This window comes from Argiope bruennichi, chromosome X2, assembly GCF_947563725.1.
Source record: "Argiope bruennichi chromosome X2, qqArgBrue1.1, whole genome shotgun sequence".
NCBI classification, from domain to species: Eukaryota; Metazoa; Arthropoda; class Arachnida; order Araneae; family Araneidae; genus Argiope; species Argiope bruennichi.
In genome coordinates, this window is record NC_079163.1 from 85,162,912 (window position 1) to 85,185,933 (window position 23,022).

General features: G+C 28.8%; 1 protein-coding gene across 1 annotated transcript in view; it reads right to left on the reverse strand.

Annotated features, from left to right (window-relative positions):
* The window catches only part of LOC129961060 (chromosome-associated kinesin KIF4-like), a 73,756-nt gene that overhangs the window by 42,304 nt on the left and 8,430 nt on the right, over positions 1-23,022 (reverse strand). Inside the window, exons 3-11 of the mRNA XM_056074869.1 lie at positions 14,663-14,856; positions 11,059-11,139; positions 9,771-10,029; positions 4,921-5,031; positions 4,668-4,843; positions 3,584-3,751; positions 3,444-3,502; positions 3,055-3,151; positions 2,703-2,966 (exon numbers count right to left, since the gene is read on the reverse strand). Of these exons, the coding sequence (XP_055930844.1) occupies positions 2,703-2,966; positions 3,055-3,151; positions 3,444-3,502; positions 3,584-3,751; positions 4,668-4,843; positions 4,921-5,031; positions 9,771-10,029; positions 11,059-11,139; positions 14,663-14,856 (1,409 nt within the window). The remainder of the gene's footprint in view (positions 1-2,702; positions 2,967-3,054; positions 3,152-3,443; positions 3,503-3,583; positions 3,752-4,667; positions 4,844-4,920; positions 5,032-9,770; positions 10,030-11,058; positions 11,140-14,662; positions 14,857-23,022) is intronic.

Consider the following 23,022-nt stretch of genomic DNA (forward strand, 5'->3'; position numbering starts at 1 on the left):
CCTCCCCTGTAGGAATCTACCTAAAAAGTACACAGCAGTTTTCACTTATGTTATATGAATTGATTGTTTTCTTCATTTGTAAAAAGACAAAGATCGAAAAGACGTGTTCCCAGTCAGTTGTAGAGTTAGTGATACTGGAGATTCTAATTTGATTGGACCAGTAGTTATCTTTTTGAATATTGGTTGTTGCATCTGAATTCAGTCAAATTTCTGTTTCTGTTTTTCTAGACACTCATTTTATTATGGAAGTTACAGGGCAAAAGAATTGTTTTTCAAACAGATGAACCAAAGATTAGTGATGTAAAAACTATTCGAAAGTATAAATTGAATGCTGTAGAAGCAAACTAGATATACATGAGAAAAATAAGAGAGCGCTTGGGTATAAGCTATTTTTTATTATTGTTAGATATGTTTTTTTTTTTCCACTTGTAAGGAAGCATAACAATAGACACAGTAAAGAGATATATGAGACAGAAAAAAAATATTAATCAGTAATAGAGTAACCTGCTATCACAAACTTAAAACCAATTCTGTTTAAAAATTCATTTTTATTTTTATTTCTTTTTATTCAGATGGGAGTAGTTACATAGTTCATTAATTATATGACTTCTTGAAATGCTGTATATTAAGTTAAATACATGGTGCATATTGTTTCACATAAAAAATGTACCCAATTTTCTATTTTTGATATTTGGCATTTTCACTTATCTGACATTCATTTATGTTGGATAATTCAGACTATTGTAATTTCATAAATGCAAAATAAAAAGACGCAAATATACAAAAATAAATGTTGCATTTATTTATAAATAAACTATAAATTTATAAATAACTATTTCAGAAATAATTTTCAGTGAGAGTAAAACATGAAAAATCAAGTGCTAATTCTACACAACTACCTGAAATTTTTTTTATACCTTTACTCTCTTTTGAATTAGAGACTTGTGCACTGGTAATCCATTTTTAAATGAGTAAATGCTTCAGTGGGAATAATTTACAACTTATAGTGAATTACTAATAAATGACCAAATTTCTCCTACTATGTCAAACTTTTTACCAGAAGAATGCTAAGCTCTGCCAATCAGAAATATACTTAATGAATTGAAAATCAAGTAATAATTTTTTTCAACCTCTTTAATAAATGACTTTGGTAGATGTAACACAAGCAAAAATTCTATTGCTTGTAGAGGGGATGGAGTGGGAGGAGGAAAACATAATTATAAATATTTTGAATAAAAATTTAATCATTTTATTCAGTTTTCAATTAGTAAACATTTAACTATTTCATTCTATGTAAATGAATTGAAGTAAAATAGAATGTTTTATGTGTTCAGAACAAAATGAAAATCTTCTTCAGTGAAACAAAAATATTCAAATAAATAATCAATCCAATCATTCAACAAGAAATAAACATCTCTTACAATAGTGGCAATCAGTAAAAATCTTTCTAAACTGAAGGAATAATTCATATTTATAGATAACGGATTCAACCAGCCATGATTGAGAACAATTTATATAAGAAAAATTAAAAACCGCAATTCCCAAAAGCTTAAAAAAAAGCTACTAAAGAAAGAACTTAAAACTATTTTCTGGCATAAAAAACTTACACTTCTAGTTTTCTCAGATCTATAATGGTTTTTAAAATCATATGACAATATTTCAAATATCCTTTTCTTGCATACTTTGAAAATAAATTCCATTTTATTGATTAATGAACTTTTGAATGCAAACATTTTTAGCAAAATGGCTGCGAGAATGACAATTTACCATAATTAAGAGAATCTGAGTGAATAAGATTTTATAGCATGTTTTAGGAACAGAATGTATCAAATGTAAAAAGGGTCAGATAAAATATTCATTTTAGCTAATGAACAGCATATTGCATATATTAGATATTTGGGCTACTATTTAACAATCTGAAGTATTACTAAAGAGTATGTCATTTGAATCCAATGAAGCAACTGTAAAAGACCACTTGTGTTTAAGTCTCTGGGAATTTAATTTCCCAAACTGTTGAATCTCTCTCCTTCCCTGTGAAAAAAATATCCCAAAATATGCTTCCAAAGATACTACTACCCCAGAATGCAGTTATAAATCATGGAACAGATTTCTGAACATTTGAAACAGGAACCATTCAGAAATCAAAAGAAATTTTTATCAACTTGTCAAATTTTTTATTAGTATTAGTTGAGAGTTTTGTGGCATTTATAAGATGCAATTCATAGAATACTCCACAAATTGTGGCACAATAACTAAAGGACAAACATGTACTATTTCACAATTATTGCATAAATAAATTTTCTGGCAATTGCTGAAGTATGTCTTCATCAGCTCCATTTTCATCTGATATAGTATTGTGTGCATTTTCTTCAAGGCTAAAACTTTCACTTCAAACTACTGAAGCAACAAAATGTTGGAATTCATTGAGTTTACGGATACATATTGATCAACTTCCAAATCTTATTGACTGAATTTTATAATTATTGCTGATTTCATTAAAATAAAATTAGTAGAATTTCCATTTTAAAATTAGATGTTATAAAGTAACAAAACATAGTTCTTTAATAGTTTAAATAAATGCACATTGAAGCTATATAACACAAACATTGAAAATCAGATTTTTTAAAAATATAGTTCTTGCTAAAAACTCTAATAATACATAGAGATTAACAACAACAACAACAACAACAAAAATTACTTACTTCATTTACAGTGGTTTCATAATTTTGGAAGAAAGCGGCCATGTTTTTAACTTGGTCATATTTCATATTCAAAGTTCGATTAATACTTTCCAAATTTTCACTGCGAGCTTTTTGTTTATCATTCATTTCTTCAAGAGTTTTTAATTCAAGCTCAGATGCTGGATTCAGATTTTCTGATTCCTCACTTTCTTCTAAGCTACTACTCTGTGCTTCTGCAGATTGCACACTTTCATCATATTCGAAATTTGTTACATTTGCTGAAATCTAACAAGAAATACATATAGATATAGCCAAAATATCCCATTTTTGAAAATAATGTCAATTAAATTTTGTAATTTATTTCTTTTCCTACCATCAATTGAAAGCAATGAGACTGAATTTCTTCTAATTTTACAAGATGGTCTTTTAAAGTTGGATCTGCTGCTGCAGTCATCTCAGTAACAAGCAATCTGTAAAAGGGATCCACATTCAGACAGAAAATATATACAACAGATATTTTGCAATAATGAAATAAAACTAATCAAAATATACAATTGTGAAAAGATATACGTATTTTATACATAAGTAATATTAAACGTTTTAAACAGAAAAAGAAATATAAAAATATCCATAGCGACACTACAGAAACCGAAAGAGTAAACAGAAAAGAATGCTTAGAAAATACAAAATTAAAGTTTACTTGCAAGAGTAGGAAAATTGTAGCAAAAATCAGAATTACAGATTTAATCATTAATAACTTACTTTATCTTTTCATACAAAGATTGTATATTGTCAAGAATGACACCACCTTTATCTTCAAGCTAATAAAGAATAAAAGTTAATTATCAAGAATATAATTGTCTAACTGAAATAATAACACAGATACAGATATTTTACTTTACCTTAGTAATTCTATCAACCAGATTAGAGATTCTGGAAAAAGCATCATGTAATTCTACTTGCAGCTCTTCTGCTTTTGATGCTTTTCCATCACCAGGTAAACTAGGCATGTAGGTGGCAGAACCATTTCTACTTTGAAATTCATATAAAGCAGTCTGTAAGGCTTCAACCTTTAAATGAAATGTAATAAAATGTAAATCTGTTATTTAGTAAAATATCAGAATTCTAGAAAAGTAGATTACACTAGAGTACATTACAAAGTATAGAATATAAATGACTGTATTTAAAAAATAAAGTAAAATTAAAGATAATAGGGCTTCAACAAATAGCAATGGTGTTGATTTTTTTTAATCATAAATATCAAATATTCTAAATTCTTTTAAAATAATACAATTATGTAAGTATATAATAACAGCAAAAAAAAAAAAAAAAAGTCATAAAACACCATTTATATATTTCATTTGCTTTAATTAGAAGTAGAAAAACCAATACAACATATGAGATTAAATATATATATATATATTAAAACTTCCTTAAAAAGTTAATGGGACTATTGAATTATCAAGCATTTACTTGATAAACCTTTCATATGAATAAAGTTCAGCAAAAGATTTTCACAGCATCGGAGTAATTTTCTTAAAATTTGAAGAGTTTGCAAAGTTTTGTGACCAGCTGATAGTTTTTCCTCTGGCTCATCTTCATTGTCACTATCCCCATGCTCTCTTCTATCACCCCTTCAATTTATCCATGCATGAAAAATTGTATTTGGTATTAATACAACTTTATAATAAAGCTTCTTATTTTAGCATTTTCTTTAGATTCCATTTTACACATTCAATAATTCAAACTGTTACAACTAAATTTTAATATTTCATTACTCAACTTTCTTCCCTGCAAACAAGAAGCAGAAAACTTTTCTCATCTTAAATTATCTAATGAAGAACAGGGATGTTATTGTTTTGGTTAAGGGTAAACAAATTTCTTTTTGTAAGAGGCAACAAAAAATTAAAGGATAATCCATATACCACCATATATATAAGCATACTAAAAAAAAAAAAAAAAAAAAAAACAGATGTATAAGTTTACCTGTTTTTTTAATTTTTCAATCTGCACAGCAGGTGGATCAACATTAACAACAGGACGATTTTTAATACGACGAGTATTGCTTGCATATCTCAAAGTACTTAATGTCTCCTCAGTACTTGTGGCTGATGGATTAACACATGCAATCATTACAGTGTGACTGTTTCCTCCAAGAGAATCTATAAAATGAATATAATGTGAAGCTGTAGATCAGTATAATGAATAATAATTATAAAATTAATTTTTTCCCCCTTACCTTGCAGCAACCTTGTTAGTTTTGAGTCACGGTATGGTATATGTTGTTTCTCTTCAATCAAGTGAGTGATAACTTTTCCAAGAGATAATAAGCCCAAGTTTATATTGATTCCTACCATAATAAAAGGAACAACATTTGATAAAAATTCTCTGAGATAACTAAAAACAGATCAAGAAACGAAATTCACATAGAAGTAAATTTATTTCGAAGTGCAAATATAAATACAGACTTTGGATTTTATATGGAAGTACATAAAAATCTAAGTCAAGAAACCTCAAAGACATTATAAAAAGAAATAAGATACAGCAGCTTCTTCAAAGATTTGTCAGCAGATAAGCATTTTTGAAAATAGCTGACAGAATGCAAACCTTGTATTGTCACTGAAAGAAAGTCTTGATCACTTATACTGCACATAAGCATGTATTATAAGCATAACAATTTCGCCAATATTACATTATAAGGTCATAATTTGGAAGTATAATGTTATCTATTGCATTAGAAATTGGTTATACTGGTATTGTTGTGTTCTTGTAATCCTGCATGTGTGCACTTTATCTAGTATTTTGCTCTTTTTGTTATTGTCCTATCATAGTGAACCCATTAGTTCATGATATTTTTTTTAAATATGTAAATAAAAAGTTGCTTCTTTTTAGAGATCTTTCCAAACACTTTCAATTTCTTCAATTTTCTCACTAATAGCTTTTCTGAATAAATATTTATTAATAATGAAATGTTTCTGGCATTTTCCCCTAAAGATATTAAAAAAATCAGATTCCAACTTCATGCCATTGACAACTATATCTTTTGCCATATGTTCCCACAAAAATAGGCGATATTTTGGATGAGCTCAGGTTTCTAAAGTTCTCAATTTTTTTTAGTAATATTTACTGACTAGATTCTGCTAGACTGCTTTATGTGGCCACAGACTACATGTTACGAAACATGATATATTTCTTTCAAATTTCCCCCTTCAATATTTTTATTAATGATGAATCCTCTTTCAAAAGATGCTTGTTCATGAGAAAAAAATAAAAACAACTATCAAAACTATCCACAGTTTTTAAAAATTTATGGTCTTTAAATAAAGGATTAAAAAAAAAGCAATCCCACCTCATTTTCCTGATATAAAAATTATCAAAATCGAGTAATGATGATTTGACCAAGAAATCTATAAACTCCATGAGAATAGCATCTTTTTATCTTTTCTGAAGAAAATACAACATAAAACATGTTTTTTTTTTTGTTTTTTTTTTTCACACTTACTTGCTTTCTGCCAAAACAATTTCTTACTGTAGGAAAATTTATTGGAGATTTATTCAAAATATATTCGAACGTTATTATTTTTTTTTAAAGCAATCTACAATCACGCTTGAAAAGCATATATTTTTATCAGATATTTCTTTTGTGAAATGTGCGACTTACAATAATTTGTTCTCTCTTACACCTGCACTTCCTTATCGATTGTGTACTATTAAAAAAATTACACTGACATAGGCAATTTACTGAAAAAATAATTTCAAGTAAGAATATTCTTTCAAAACTTAAAAGTTTTAAAACAGGGTTGCCACTTAAATATGGGGGGAAAAATACCTGTTTTCCCTGTATGTATATTCAGATAAGTGGAAATGTAAAAATAGCACTCATAGAGTAATCATAATGCAATACAATTTTAAGGAGAGGAAAGGAAGCAACGGTTTAAATTTGAAATAGGAGCATATTAAAAAAATTGATATTTCCATACAAAAAAACACAATTTCTCTTTATTTATTTTCTAAAATTTAGCAAGACGAAATTCATATATTAAGGGGGAGATATATTACCTCAGATGCTCTTTAATCGTAATCACATACAAAACATTTTTGCTACCATGATACAAATTATTTAATGATTACTTAACAAAATTAAAACATTACAAAGCAAAATTACTTTTTTATTTATTCATTTTTGCCAAATCATGTATTTGGGCATCAATTTCTGAAGATTTTTCAGCTATCAGTTTCATGGAGCTAATCTTCAACAAATAAGGTACGTACATTTTTAGCTATTTCACTTTCAGTGAACATATGTGAAAATATTTTCGATATATCATTGAATGCATTAAAAACGATGCAACAAGTTTTAATGTTCATAAAAATTCAGCTTTAAATTATTGTTCTTGTACTAAAGAGTTCGAAATCGGTTTATCTACGGGCGTTAAATTTGATGTTTTCGGACCTGACATATCACCTTCTCCTTCATTCCCTCAGATACAAAATCTAATATTAATTATGACTTTTTTGAATTAACACACAATTTTGTCCCCCCCCCTTTTTGGCATGACTAATTAGCATCAGTTTTCCCTTATTACTTAGACTTATTATTTTGTTACAAAGTGAGCAGAAAGCAACAAATGGATTTTGCAGGACTTCTTGAACACTTTCAGCAAAATCAAGATTGATTTTTTTTAACGGTCCAATTCGTATTAAATATGGATTTTGAGCAGCCTATTGTTTAAAAAAATTTTCCAATCTACACTGCATAAGTTCACAATTTCTCAAATGATAAGCAAACCATTCCATAAACTCACGTGTGAGTGATTAAATACTACCGCGATGCGTCTGCAGATTAAATGTTGCTGTTTCTGCCAGAGAAATGTATTCTAATCTTTCACACATTTATATAAGTCTCGCGCATGCTCATTAGCTGCAATTCGGAAATATTATGGAAAAAGAACAACTGTCTCAAAATCGAAACTGAACTGATTTATACAGAAAATGAGGTAAAGAGTAGAAAAGATGCGAGTTTCTGCATTACACAATCGCGAATGGTATTGTTCCGTTTATGAAGCGATGCCACGATCTTTCATTCTTGCAATCTTTAGAAAGCGGTATCGGTATGTTTACGAGGTTTTCCCGGTAGTGCGGTAATTCTGTACAAATTTCTTGATTATCAGATGCATATAAGGCGAAAAGTAGATCATTCTGCTACATTGGAAAAAATGGCTTAACGCTTTGCAACACAGGTGAAACAAATTCTTCATTGCATACTCCCTAATAAATGTATTTTCACCCCCCTTCTTTGCATAAAAAGTAGGGAACTTGTGCAAGATCGTGAAAGCCACGAGCATACATATTTTTATTTTCAAAATCCTAGTATAGTGAAAAACACGAGTATGCTTGAAAACCTTTTTACGAGCAGTTGAATACAAAATTTGTGACAGAGCTACAATTTTAAAAAGAAGATAAGTCACTAAATTAAATTTATCTAAATTGCATTTTCCCCTCCTTTTGTTACAGTATTTACGTGCCTGCGAACATAAAGTCCGACAGATGGTCAATTCGTTAACGGACTTATGACCGACGTAGCCGTTTGCGTTTTAAAGTTATCATATTCAATTGTACTCAGACAAACAAAAACTTCATGGAAATAGTTTTTATTCGAAATTTGATAAAAATCTGGAAATTTGTTGCCAAGAAAATCCAGCTCAAGTCTTTTTTGCTATCTTGTTCACATATAGACATAATTCCGAAACATGTTATTCGAAGGTTTAAATCATGGAGATTGTGCAAAATTTTAAATTCTAAATTTATGGCGGTTGCAATTCTTTCTTTTTAAATAGTTCGTATACGAAAAAGTACAAAAGGAATTTTATTGGCATTAATTTATTTTTGGTATCTTTTGCAAAAGTAACAAATAACTTTCAACTTTTTTAGCATCAAAAGCATTTAGCTTTATTTTTATTTTAAGAACGCCTTCAATCATTCAGTGTATTCATTTTTGGAAGTTTATAATGAATGGAAAACACATTTTCTGGTATACAGTTACAAAGTTAAAAAATATTTTGCAAAGATTCATTGAAGTAAAATATTTAAATAATTCATTAATGGCGAGTCGCTAAATGACGCTGAAATATAACTAACGAATGCTCTACAAACAAGTAATTGCATGAAGAAAAACACCAACTGATATATATATATATATATATATATATATATATATATATATATATATATATATATATATATATATATATATATATATATATATATATATAAACCATTTTTTTTTGAATATATAAAAGTATATATAAAAAGAAAGGATTTTCCCTCTGCAAAACACGGAAAAGAAAATGAAAGAAGAGTCACCAAAATGAAAAGGATATATTTCTCCTATCTAGTTTTTCTTAAACCTTTTAGAATCTTTTTCACTGGCCTCTGGTTATATTAAAATCTGTTAAACACTAAATGACCCGACACTGCAAAGAAAATGGGGTGAAATGGGATTTCTTTCATCATCAGAAGGAAAATATAAACACTTGGATGGGGGGAAAAACCCACTTTTAAGCATTTATATACGGAACATCAAAAATAAGCAGTTTTTTAGCACTTTTAATGATGCTATACACCCTGTTAATAGCTATGTTCAAGAACTCTTGTTCAATCAAAGCAAACTTTTGACAATTTTTAACAATTTTATATTTCCTCCAATATGCATAAGTTTATCAGTAACCTTCGCAAGTTAAAAATATCAATATTAACACCAAGTAAATGGATTTTGAAGCATGCAAGTAGCTAATAAAATCTAATATTACAAACATAACTATACTTGTAATTGCATATTTTAAAAATTCATTCTAATGCATTTCAGCAACCTCATGTTTTTCTTCAGAAATTTAAAAAAGTATTAAATACAATTCTTTTCAAATGTGGCATAATATATACACAATATGAATTTGTTTTTAGAAAAACATATTAATGGTAATAAAGATATTTTTTCAGATGCAAATGTAAACATGTAAATATATAATACATGTCAATCACCAGATTGCTTCATTAAAAAAAAGCAGCAACAATGATTTTTTCTTGCATTACCTTCCTTGACTTGTAGACCAGCAGTTTTACTGGAACTCATACGTTCAGATCCAGCCAGATCAACCAGTTGGAATTTAGAACGTTTAAAGTTGAAGGTTCTTTTATCTGTTTGCTCAATATATACTGAAAAAATAGCATGTGAACGAGATGACTTTAAATTTTTGGCTGTTGCACTGGTATGCCTCAAATTAGAGCCCTTTTCCAATGTAACAAATGCTTCTTCGACAGATTCAACAGGTACTTCAGTCAAATTAACTACCTGAAAGGAGAAAATACAATTATGCTTTCAAATATATAAAATGATATAAAAGATTTCAAATGAAAGAACACAAATCATCACTATTTTCCTTTAAAATATAAACACTGATAACACTAAGAAGGAACAATAAAGTAGTCTTGGTACTAAAGTGACAACCATTCATATACAGATTTTATGAAAAAAATATGCGATTCACTTTCTTCGAGACTAGTTCTCTAAAAAGTTCAAATAATTTATAACTATCTTATTCTCTATAAGAAGCCTCTTCATTAATTAGTAATTAATTTTGTTTCAGTTCTCAGTTTGGAGCTATCTCTTAATGTTTAATCAATAAAAATTTTAAGTTTTAATTACCATAAAGGTGTCAATTTAAAAAACTTCCTTATTATGCTGAAACTAAATATATATTTTGTATTAGCTTCTTAATTAACAAAAACAAATTATTAGCATCTTCATGAGAAGTGGAAAGTGCAATCTCATCTTTCTCCATAAAAAAATTGATAAAAAAAAATTTAAAAAAACGCATTTGGAATTTAAATTTTTGAGACAGATTTTGTAAAACCAAAAAAAAATTCCATGTTACAGACATTATTACAACCCCCCCCCCCCAAGAAAAAATTAACCAATAATTGCAGAAAATTAAATCAAATAAATAATTTAATTATAACAGTAACAAATATGGTGACAGCAGCTTGTATATTGTTTATCATTATGAGTGTCTTACTGTACAATAAATTTTAATTCAACATGTTTATTTCATAACATTTTTTGAACAATTTATCTAAATTGGTTTTTCTTTCAATGACTTATATTCTATGCAATTTCCAAAGTAGAATACATGGATTCTTTTATTTTACTTCTGAAAGTCTTATTTTTCATTATGCATTATAATTTTTTGTTTATAATTTAATATTGAGAAAGTCTCAGCATAAAGAGAGTAAAAACATTAATATGAAATCCCCCCCTTTATTAAATATCCATTTCCTCCCCATCATTAAAAGGTCCAAAAATACAAAGCAGGTAACTTACTCGTATACCTTCAGCATCCTCTCGTAAGCTGCATGCAGTTTTTGTCTTCTGAAGTAGATCAAATATTTCTTCTCTGTATAGCTAGAAATGAATTAATAAATATAAAAAGGTACAAAGAATGAATTCATTCTTTAAAAAGCTATCAAAATTTCACTTAAATTCAAACATTCTTATTTAAAAAAAAAAAAGAATATCCAAATTAAATATTTTATGCTTCTGGATCAAACAGTCAAAGAAGTAAGAAAAAAATTAATGTCATATCTTACAAATAATAACTGAAGGAAATATTAAAAGCAAATTTGGCTTAAGTATAATTATTCATTAAAATTCATCATTTGGAAAAAATTATGAATTGTACAGGATAAAAAAAAACTAATTTATAAAATATTTCTTATACTCAAATAAAAGTTAATTTTTTGCTCTCAACAAAATATGAATGTATTTAATCCCTTTTCTGCACTTTAAAAAAAATTATTATAACTTTCACAAACATAGCTATTCTTAAAGAACTTCATAAGCCTTTTCAAAATACCAAATCAATTATTACTTTTTAATTTCATTCACAATTACAGGTATTTTCTATTTTGAAAACATAAAAAGACCAGTGATTAATATGGCATCCTCTTTAGAGTTAGACATTTGCTGATAATGCAAGAAACATTTCAAAATAGTAATGGACTAGAATTATTGAAATCTTTCTTTAAGAAATTTATTTCCATGCCTATTTCATCCAAGATATGTGAAAACTCAATAAAAGATATCAAATCCTAAAAAATAAACTATTGTAATTTTTTTAGTGCTATCTACACTATTAATGCAGGTGATGAAGCATGGGTTTCAACTGCCCAGAGGATACAGATCAAAATCGCCACCCTTAAATATAAAAGGCCCCCAAATTTATAGAAATTCTTATGATTATTCTGGAAAGAATAATTTTATAATTGTGCATTGCAGAGAGTACAAATAACAAACTCATGTATGCATATTTTGTAATATAATAAACATATTTGTTAAAAAAGTTCTTACATGTACATTACTTATTGAAATATACGCAACCTTTATGATATGAGTCAATGAATTAAATTATTATTACATAAATTTAAGAATACATAAATAACAGAACAAAATGTAAAACACAAATCAACTTCTAATTAGAACTAATAGAATATGATTATGATATATATATTGAAAAATTAATGGAATTAAAAATAAAAATTCTGTCTTTAACTAAAACTTTATTCTAAGAGCAAAGTTTTTAATTGCATTATTTATGTCTGTAGCATCATAGAAAATAACATGATAGGCAAATTAAAGTATTTTTTAATTATCTTAAATAAGTTCTGAACAACTGCAATTTTGAAAAGCTTCCCTCACAGCTGGCACTGCTCAAGGCAATTGTGAGAAATATTCAGAGTAATATTATAATAATGGGCAGAGAATTTTCCAGCTTGGATTTCTGAAGAAATTAAATCCAAGTGAGTCCACACTAATTAATTTATTTTTGTTGCCTGTGACAGCTATGAAAGCCTATACCCTCCAACAATTACGGAATTTCCATAGTTGCTGCAGAAATTAGGCGAAAACAGGATTGAAAAACTACAGATAACTATATAAAAGGCTGAAAATGCCTCTTTTCTAAAACTTTGCTCACTAATTCTGGCAGTAAAAGAATTTTTTCAGCATGGTTAGGAAATTTATATATATATATATATAAAAGGGAATCTTATTTTAGAATGAATACAAAAACACTAAAGTCCCTCCTCATTACAAAAATGTATATGGGTGATTATTATGATGTTAAACTGAGCAATGATAACTTTAAAAAAGTACTTGCTATTTAACGAAAAAAAAAATGTAAATGTCTAACAAGTAATTTGTTTGATCAACAAAATCATGTTATGCTTTTTTTTTATTTCATTTATATATTTAGTCAATAATAAAAGTCTTAAATAATTTTAAATAATGTTATTATTTGTTTTAATTAATTAAAATTCTTTGGAAATATCTATTCTTCAATAATTTGTTGATATTACATTAAATGTAATATATATCTGAAAGAAATGCTATTGATGATTAGGTAACCAATTTTTGAGGGTATGAAAGCCCCTAGTCGAATTCGTTCGAGCTTGAAGTCATGTTTGCCGATTTTAGAAGATATGTGGATTACTTTCAGTGTCATCTGAATCTAGTAGTAAGTATAGTTGGAATTAGACATTCATATTTTCCCCTCCAAATCACATAACTGCTAAAACTTCTTGCAAATTTCTACAATTATTCTATTCAATGAAGAAGACACCTTCCATTTCAACTCATTTTCATGGGAAAATTTGGCATCTCTACTCCTCTTGTCAAAAATATGCCTTCGTGTTTTGCACCTCTGAGATTCTTCTATCACAGATTAAGTAATAAAAAGTTCCACACTCATTTTAATTGGTCCAAATTGTAGATGTGGCAAAAATATGAAAGGAAATAGTTCAAAATTTTAGTTCAGATTACAGGATATTATTTATGGTAAAACTTTGTTGCTTCTACACTGTTGTGGATTTTAATTTTAAAAAAAACAGTAAGAAAATGAATTTGTGGTAAATATATAACATATATATTGGGAAATAAATATACTTTTAGCATTTTACCAAGCAACCTCCCAATCCTCCTTTCATTGAGAAAAGCACTTATATTCAGTTTTTACACTTGAAGATGTTTCGATATAAACAGTATAAAAACTAGCACCTTCCTTTTTTAAGTACATTACCATGATTTATCAAAAAAGGAAATTATTTGCAAATATAGCAAGTAAAATTTGAGATTAATACAAAAACTTTAAAAATCAATTTAAACAGAAGACTAGCTTACATATTTTAGAAGCAACAATAACAACAAAAAAATCAACATGAAGAGAGAATTTTCAGGAATAGAGAGTATAAATGTTATAATCAAGAAAAAAGAAAGTTGTTTAAGGCAAATAATCTTAGAGAGTATTATTAATATATTGATAATGGCAATTCCAGAATATTTTATTTCAGTTTCAAACAGTTATTTATTCATATTTTTAAGTATAGAAAACTTGACATATTTTTTATAAGAAAAAAAAAAAAAACTTAGCTTTAAAAAATAATAATTTGTGCTAAGCAAAAACAATGAGAAGTAAAATAAGTGATTAAACAATAAAATAAATAAATTTATACAAAAAGTGTGTAATATTAAAAATATTGCAGAATTATTAAATAAAAGAAAATCAATTAACCTCAAGAATGATAAAATTCAATTCCAAAAAGGCTGAAATCTGCAGAGATATGTCATGTCTGTAGATATAATATACTAGATATAAAAATGTGAATAACTTAGAACACGTAGATGTTCAAAATCTACTTTCATTTCCCCCTTATTATAAAGTAATATTTTAAAATGCAAATTGCAAATATACAAACATCCTAAATTAGAATCAGCAAGAAAAAATCAAACAATGTTTTTATTTAACTGAACAATGATCTGAATTTTTAAATAATTGCAAACAATTTTAAAATTTTGATATTTTTTACAGTTAAATATAGTACTTTTATATGAGCGTTAGGACTTGTTTACCATAAATGAAATCTTTACTTACCTCAAGGAAGGAAACTTTTACTGAAAAGTCTATTGAATCTTTCTGAGATTCTATTACTCGAAATATTTCTGAAATACCTCGAGGAATAATACCTATATCTGGATTTGAAGTTGTTTTAGGATTATAATCTGTACCCATAGTATAAGTTTTTCCTGATCCAGTAGGTCCATAAGCTAAAATTGTCACATTGTAACCTTAAATAAAAAAAGAATAATAATTGTAAAATAAGGAATAAATATTGAAAAATAATACAATGTAGATTAAATACTTCACAGATATTTTAAAAATTGTGCATTTAAACAAAACATTGTTAATAAGATATTTTATGAAAATGTTAAACTACTATTTTAAGGAAATACAGTTATAGAAATTGACAATAATTACACTTATAAAATGCGATTTTTTTTTTCTTCCATTAGCCAAAGAGAAGAGCAGAATGGAAATTATAACTTAATAGCAAGATAAATAGAAAGATATTGTTGTATCACACTGAATAATCTGACACTGAGACCCACTTAACAGAATAATGTTTATTCATCACATGTGCATGGAAAAACTGTCTCCTAATTTCATACAATAACACCAATATATGGCCCTTTTAAAAAAAAAAAAAAAAAAAAAAAAAAACCAAGGAAAATTTGAAACAGTTAATAGAACAATAATGGTAATTGAACAAGTTATATTATATATATTATTATGGTATCAAGTTACATAACAATTAAGTGGTCAAACTACTTGACCTTTGATACGGACATTTGACAATTATTTCAGATGTAGACTCTAGAAGAATAACTCCAATAAAATTCTTAAAATCTGTCAGATTCTTCACAGGCACCAAATCAGAATTAAAGTCTAAAATGAATACGATTTTTCTAGAGCATATATCTCCACTTTGTGCTTGAGTGTGTTACGTTTGAACTCTCTTTTGTCATAAAAGTTTGCTGGTTCTCACTGAAGAATTTTAATTTGCACAAACACAGGACTTCCAAGTTGTAATTCAGACAAAGTCACTTGATATGATTTAAACGTGGCAAGCTTATATCTCTGCTTTTTTCTGAAAGTAGCAATAATTCTCATTTTCTACTACTTTCTCAATTGATCAACTTGGTAAAACAAATGAAAGTTTGCAATTCATTAAGAAATCAACAGGAGAGTAATTAGATCCTAGACACATTTTTCAAGTCTGCCAAAATTTTTCAGAAAATTTGCTTAATAGACTGTGTGGACCTTTCTATTTGACCACTGCATTTAGAATACTTAGCACTAACCTTTATATGCTTAAATTTCTAAAGTTTTTCAAAATATTCAAAGACTTGGGAACTGAATGATGGTCTTCCATCACTTATTAACTCAGGTAAAATATATTGACTTGCAAAAATGTAGGATTTAACTGCAGGTACCACTAAGCAAGCTAACTAATCGCACTTCAATGAATTCTGACTACTACTTATGCATAATTATTTCCATTAAAGTAGAAGAAATCTACAGCCACTTTGATCCAAGGGGAAGTAGGAAACTCATATGGCATATCAGGCTCAGGTGCATTACCAATTTGTAATTTAATACTACTGAATATTTCTCTCTTATCTCCCTGATATCTTTAGATATCCCATCCCAGAGCACAATGTTTAAGCCTTATTTAAAAAGTTTTAACTTTATCAAAATGCCCTTCATGTTATCTATTCAAAATTTCTTTCTGTATATATATTTTTTTTAGTATAACAATTAAATCTAGCTTTAACAACAAAACTTCAACAAAAAGCAGATCATCTTAATATTGCAAATGATTTTTAGTTACAAAACTCGCACACCTACTACTATCTTACACATACACATACACCCAATCAAATTCCAATAATCAAATTGTGATCTTAATTCTTGCAATAAATGGTCATTTTTATCAGCATCACTTATCTCTTGCAACTTAATATCAGATATCAATAGTATAACTAAAATAGCCAAAACTAGTTTTTCTCTGGGCTTGAGAAGTAATTTTTAACCAAAGGTGCTATTGAAAGTAGCAGACAGATACTTTCTCAAGAGCACTTTTCACCAAACTAGGTGTGTGTGTGTGTATATAATTACATAATCATTACACGTTAACTACAAATAAAATCTTTGTATCATCAACTTTATGGCTGATAATTTTTTTTTTAGACATAGCAAACAAAGTCTTGTTATCAGAATAAATCTTAAATTTGGTACCATAGATATACTAATGAAATTTTTTGTATCCATATACTACCATTAGAAGCTCTTTCTTAAAATGGGCATAATTACGCTGAATTCGAATTAAAGTTGATGGAACGGAAGCAACTGGCTTATCCTTTTGCTTCAAAACTGCCCCTAACCAAAATGAACCAATGCCCCTAGCCAAATGAGATAAAAGAATACACAAATACAAATTCTCTTCATTTTACGATATTTGCTCAAATGCCTGCAATGGTATTTAAAACACTAAAATATTTAGTTCCTGTCTATTTACAAGTTATATCTTCAAATGTAAATAAATTATGCTGAGGATGCTTAATTGCTCTATTGGGCTTTTGGGATGCAAACAAATTCTTAAAGTTCAATTTTTTTTCTTAACTCTTACTAATGAACTAACACAATCTGTTGATTCAACCACTTCCATGATTACTCTAGCTTTAAACATTCTATCAAGTTCAGCTTTTCAGGACTCCAAAAGAAAAAATATAAAATTTTTAGTTACAGAAACAGAATTTTTAGACAAAGCAATAGAGTATTTACCAGGTAATTTACACAATCCTTAAAATACTTGATTATATTTATATATCAGGTTAAAATTATTTTTAAAAATAACTTACACTATTACATTGTCACATTTTTTTAATGAATCTTACTTATCTGCAGATGCATTTAATCCTAAAATTGGTTGATATGGATATTTGGTTAACTAGAAAATGTAAATAAGTGCCTGGAGAGTTTAAATCCTTTTCTTTTTAATAGGTAACCTACAGCTTTCTAACAAGTCGATGAATTGATTAGCATATGTAGTCAACTTAACTGAAGTTTGTTATACAATAAATTCAGAGCCAAAAATGTCAGCCAATAATTCTTTAATTACATTTGCCTGAGCTACTGTATCGATTTCAAAACCAACTGGCTTATAATTAATAAATGAAAGAAACTGCCAAGATAGTAAGTAAGTACTATAATAAAGTCATCCACAGTTTGTCCTTCATGCTGCATAAGTAGAAATAAACAGGTAGCATTACATTGAGGAATGAAGCAAGCTTCAAGCTTGATAAGAATTTGATCCATCATAGAATCTGGTATCCACAGCAAATGTATTATATTCTCCAATTATGTGAAGTAAAACTGCAGCCTTCCAAACCTCAGGTTTCGTATTTAGAAATACTGCTATCATATAAAGTTGGAATCGTTTTCAAACCCTCCAGGAATCTAATTTCAAAGATGGAGGAGGTGCTAAACTTTCTTTGGCAACAGTCAATACCAAAGTTTCAGTTTTCTTCTGACCTTGTATCATGCTGAATAATCTGACACTGAGACCCACATAATAAAACAATGTTAAGTGATTATTGTACAGGGTATCCCACAAGATATGCAATGTCTAAATTTTACAGATTCGGATTGAACACGTTAAGATAAATATTTTGATGTATAACATGTGGGGTCCCCGAATATAGCGTCATAATCTAATTAAGGTGAGAAGCTTGCATTATGAAAACTTCAAGAAATGAAAACAAAACCAAGTGAAAATCAATGTTTATCGATAACTTTCAATACAATAGATTTTCGACAAATCATTGACAATCGGTCATTCGGACAAATAAAATGGCGAAGTTTGGAATCGAAGTTCTCAATTGTTTTCTGCAAAATATCTTCCAATTTCCTTGACCTTGGTTTCAGTTGCTGCTCTCAAGTCGTCCAATGTTGTGGGCTGTGTGAGATACACTGTCTTTTAAACATCCCCATAAAAGAAATCGCACAGGTTAAGATCAGGGTAGGAAGGTGGCCATACTCTACCATTATTTGTTTCCTAATGGAATCGAGCTCGATCAGTCTATAGTGAAAATGTTAAGCTAAGAGATCGAAATTTAGAGAGTGCAATGAGGTCTAGCATCATCTTGTATAAACCAATAATCGCTTATCTTGTCTATGCTAAGCAGGAATGGGATGACACTGTCATTCAAAAAGTCAAAATAAGCTTCACCGGTGACTTATTTTATAAAAAAAAAAAATTGGCCCAATGATGCCCTCGACAGATAACGCACACCAGACTGTGAGCCTAAGTGGGTGCATTGGCCGAACTATTGTATAATGAGGATTTTCAATGGCCCAGAACCTCCAGTTCTGTTTGTTAACATATCCTTGGAGGTAGAAGAGCGCCTCGTCACTGAACCATATCCAATTAAAATAAATTTCACCACATTCAACTTTATTAATCATCGTGTTTGCAAAATCAAACCTCCTTAAACCATCCAAATCGGTCAATGGTTGATTGATTTGAATTTTTTTCCTCTTTTTTTTTAGTTTAGTTTAATTATATTAACGTCCCGTTTAAAGCAACACTAGGGCTATTTTGGGACGGACCTCGTAATTTTGAACCTCAGTCAGATGACGAGGACGACACCGGAGCTGCCCCCCCCCCTCTCTCCATACCAGCGGGAGGACAGGAACAGAGCCGCACCCCTCCTCATTAACCGATGCACCGTGCTTTTGGACTTGTCGAATTGTTCATGCCACCTGCCGTACCGAAGTTAATGGACTTGCTTTTCACTTTCTGAAAATTAGATTCTGTTCTTGCACAAATCTCTTTTTTTCCTTCACATTTTCACTAATACAGCGGCGGTTTCCTTCACTCTTGTGTATGTTCTTTTGATCGTCGTGCCGTTTATGTTGTGGTGATTGCTGAATTTTTTCATCACACTGTGATACGAGTGCAATTCATGATAAGTCAGCACCATGAAAACACGTTCAATCGAATATTTGCTCATTTACGAATACTTGCTATTATGAATACGCACATTACACAGAAATTTTTTAGCGCATAACGCGGGACTCATTCTCATTTTCTAGCCTTATATGCCGCTGCAGGAATTTGCATATTCACTTGCAGACGGGCCTTTCCTCTCATTGGTTGCCACGAGTTTGCATAGTCACCTAGGGAAGCTTCCATGTTGGGCAATCGTCGTATGCATCGTAATTTGGAATAGAAACTGTCGGATTCATAATTAACGTTTTTCATGAAATTAAACTATGACGCTATATTCGGTGACCCCACATGTTGTATATTAAAATACTCGTCTTAACGTGTTCTATCGGAATCGGTAAAAAATAGACTCCGCATACCTTGCGGGACACCCTGTGCATGATAATAAATAAAAAGTACCCTTAATATAAAAATGTATCATTTTTAAATATGTGATAGTAGAAACTCATTTTCAATTACAATAAAATTATTTAAAATATTCTCTATTTAATATTAAAAAAATAAATATCTAGTGTAGTGCATTCACTTTCATCAAAAGTACTTAAATAAATACTAGATTATTGATGCAAGCCTTGATAGAAAAATTCCTATAGCCTTCCATCCCAAATAAGAAGAGGGATTATGAATAATCGCTTTCAAATAAGCAAATGCTTCTCTTTATACTGGATAGCATGTGTATATTTGTAAAAACAAATTAATTTACAGACACTTGCGCAAACCTAATCTGACTTTGGAGAGAAAAATTCTAATATACGGGGCCAATCCTTTCAAAGAAACGTGTATTGATAACACCATCGGACAGAAAACATTTAGGTCCAAAAGTCCAGTACATGTGTGCATCATTTGTCGTTCAGATAAAGCTCCATCATAATGACAGGATGCAACGTTTGATCCTGGCAGGAATCTTGATGGATGAAATTAAAGAATTTAAAATTATATTTATTTTTAATTAAAATAAAAGATATTAAAACAGCTTCAACTAAAAGACATAAGCAAGCTCGCTAAAGAATGAATGAACACTAACTAATCACAGAAATACAAGATACAAGGTTTAAATTCATTCACAACTTACCAAAAGCGTAGTGTATAAATCATGACATAGGATTATGGACTGCACAAAAGGAGAATAAATTGTTTGCAATCTTAATTTCAACAAGCAGCCACCTCATGCAAATTATTTCCTCACAAAAGTACAATTTCATTACAACTTATGAAAAGATCAGAATGCAATAACTTATAAAAGGTCAAAATTTACAAGTTCACATTAAAACTAACCCCTTAAAAAAAATTAGTTACTGCATCTTTAGTTGAAGGTTTAATAAATATATGTCTTGTTATTTTTATTATTGACATATTTAATTTCTAGAGAACCCTTTTAAACTAAGTTTCCTAAAAGGTGAAACCCGACCACAATATACTTTGTTTTGTGATTTTCTACAGATAATGTGAAACATTTCTAGCAGCTTGGTTCATCACAATTAATCAAAGGTTGTTCTGAAAATTCAACATTAAAATATTTATACTCATTTATTATATTTTGAATCCAAATAGTTTCCTTTGAAGCTTCAGCTAAAGATATATTATTTGCCTTAATAACCAACAGATTAAAGAATTGAAATTCAAAAGTATGCCAAGAAATTGGGACTTTATCAATTATTATTAGCATGCCCCCCCCCATAGAGACTTTACCCTTTCTATTAACCACAAATTCAGAATCTGAAAAACAAATCAATTTTTAATTTCTTGTATCACTTACATATCTTAATAACTTTAATAAAATATTTCAAAAATTTAATTCCAGGTGATTTTTGAAATTGTTATAAAATATTCGGTGTAGTTTTAATCGGGTCTAATTCTGGCCGCAATAAAGGATAAATATCCTTAAGACTTCTAAATGGGTATTTAATTAGTTTCATATCCTTACAATTTGATGGGTTATTTAATTTTGACAAAATAATAAATGCCCTTTGCAATAGGAAGTGATGAGTCAGAATACTTACAATTTGTAAAATATTTCTTAAATTTATCTATATATTGTTTCTGATAAATGAAATAATGACTATAAATATTCTAAAATTCAAAGTAGGGATTGCAATACCGGTATTTTGAGGCATTTGTACAATTTTGTAGTACCGGTATTCACAAGTTTAAATACCGTTTTTTCGGTATTTGCTAGAAATTTTTAAAATTGTCTCCACTATATGTTCAGGAATGGCCAACATAGCAAAATAGTTTATGTGTTTGTTTTTATGTCTCCCTAATGGGCGAAATTAATTCGCTTAAATCTAAATTAGCGAAAAATGGATTATCCTGAAAGAAGATATTGTATCCTTAACGTCTGATGGAGCAACAGTTATGAAAAAAGTTGGAAAGTTGATTAGTGCAAATCAGCAATTGTGCTATGCTCATGGAATTCAATTAGGAGTAATAGATGTATTATACCAAAAAAATAAAGAACAGAAGAATCCAAATATTGCGGATATAGAAACTTCGGATTCCAACTTTGAAGAGAGTAAGAGTGTGAGTGATACTGACAATGAAGAAAATGACAATGTAATTGTTGGAGAAGGTATTGCTAATGAGGATGAAATATTAACCCATCAAGAATTGCTTCCTATAATTTCTAAAGTTCGAAAAATTGTTAAGATATTTAAACGTTCCCATATAAAAAAAATGACATATTACTAAAATATATATTAACTGAAAATAAAACAAAATATATGTTAATATTAGATTCTAAAACACGTTGAAACAGTTTACTCCTAATGGTGGAACGATTTTTGAAACTGAAAAATCGAATCCAAGGTATTTACATAATTATAATGATTTTAAAAATAAAAATGAAAAAGAAAAGAAATGAACCAATTCCAATCTGATTAAGTTTATAGTAAATTTCCTTAAATTTTTTTACCCACAAACCTATCCACATTCAGAAGAATTCAGTTCAGTTATCGAAGATTGTGATGATACTAATGTCGATAGTGAAAAGGAATTGTCTCTTGAACAAAAATTAGAATTAGCGATAAATAAAAAAATTTCAACGAACCAAAATACAATACAGAGATCAACTATATCCAAAACCATCCGACGAAAAATCGATTAATTTGAAGATGAGAGATTTAGAGGTAAATACTTGGAAAAAGTATATCGCGCATTGCCAACAGTACCACCAACTAGCGTAGATGCCGAAAGAGCGTTTTCGACAGCTGGTAATTTTTGCACAAAATTACTTTTCAGGCTTAATGACAGTACAAATGATGCATTATGTTTTTTAAGATCACTTTTCAAAAATTTGTAATAGCCCCACAGATTGAATAGAGTATTTACACTTTTTTGTGATTTAAATAAGATGTTCCTTTACTTTTTTGTGATTCTTTATAAA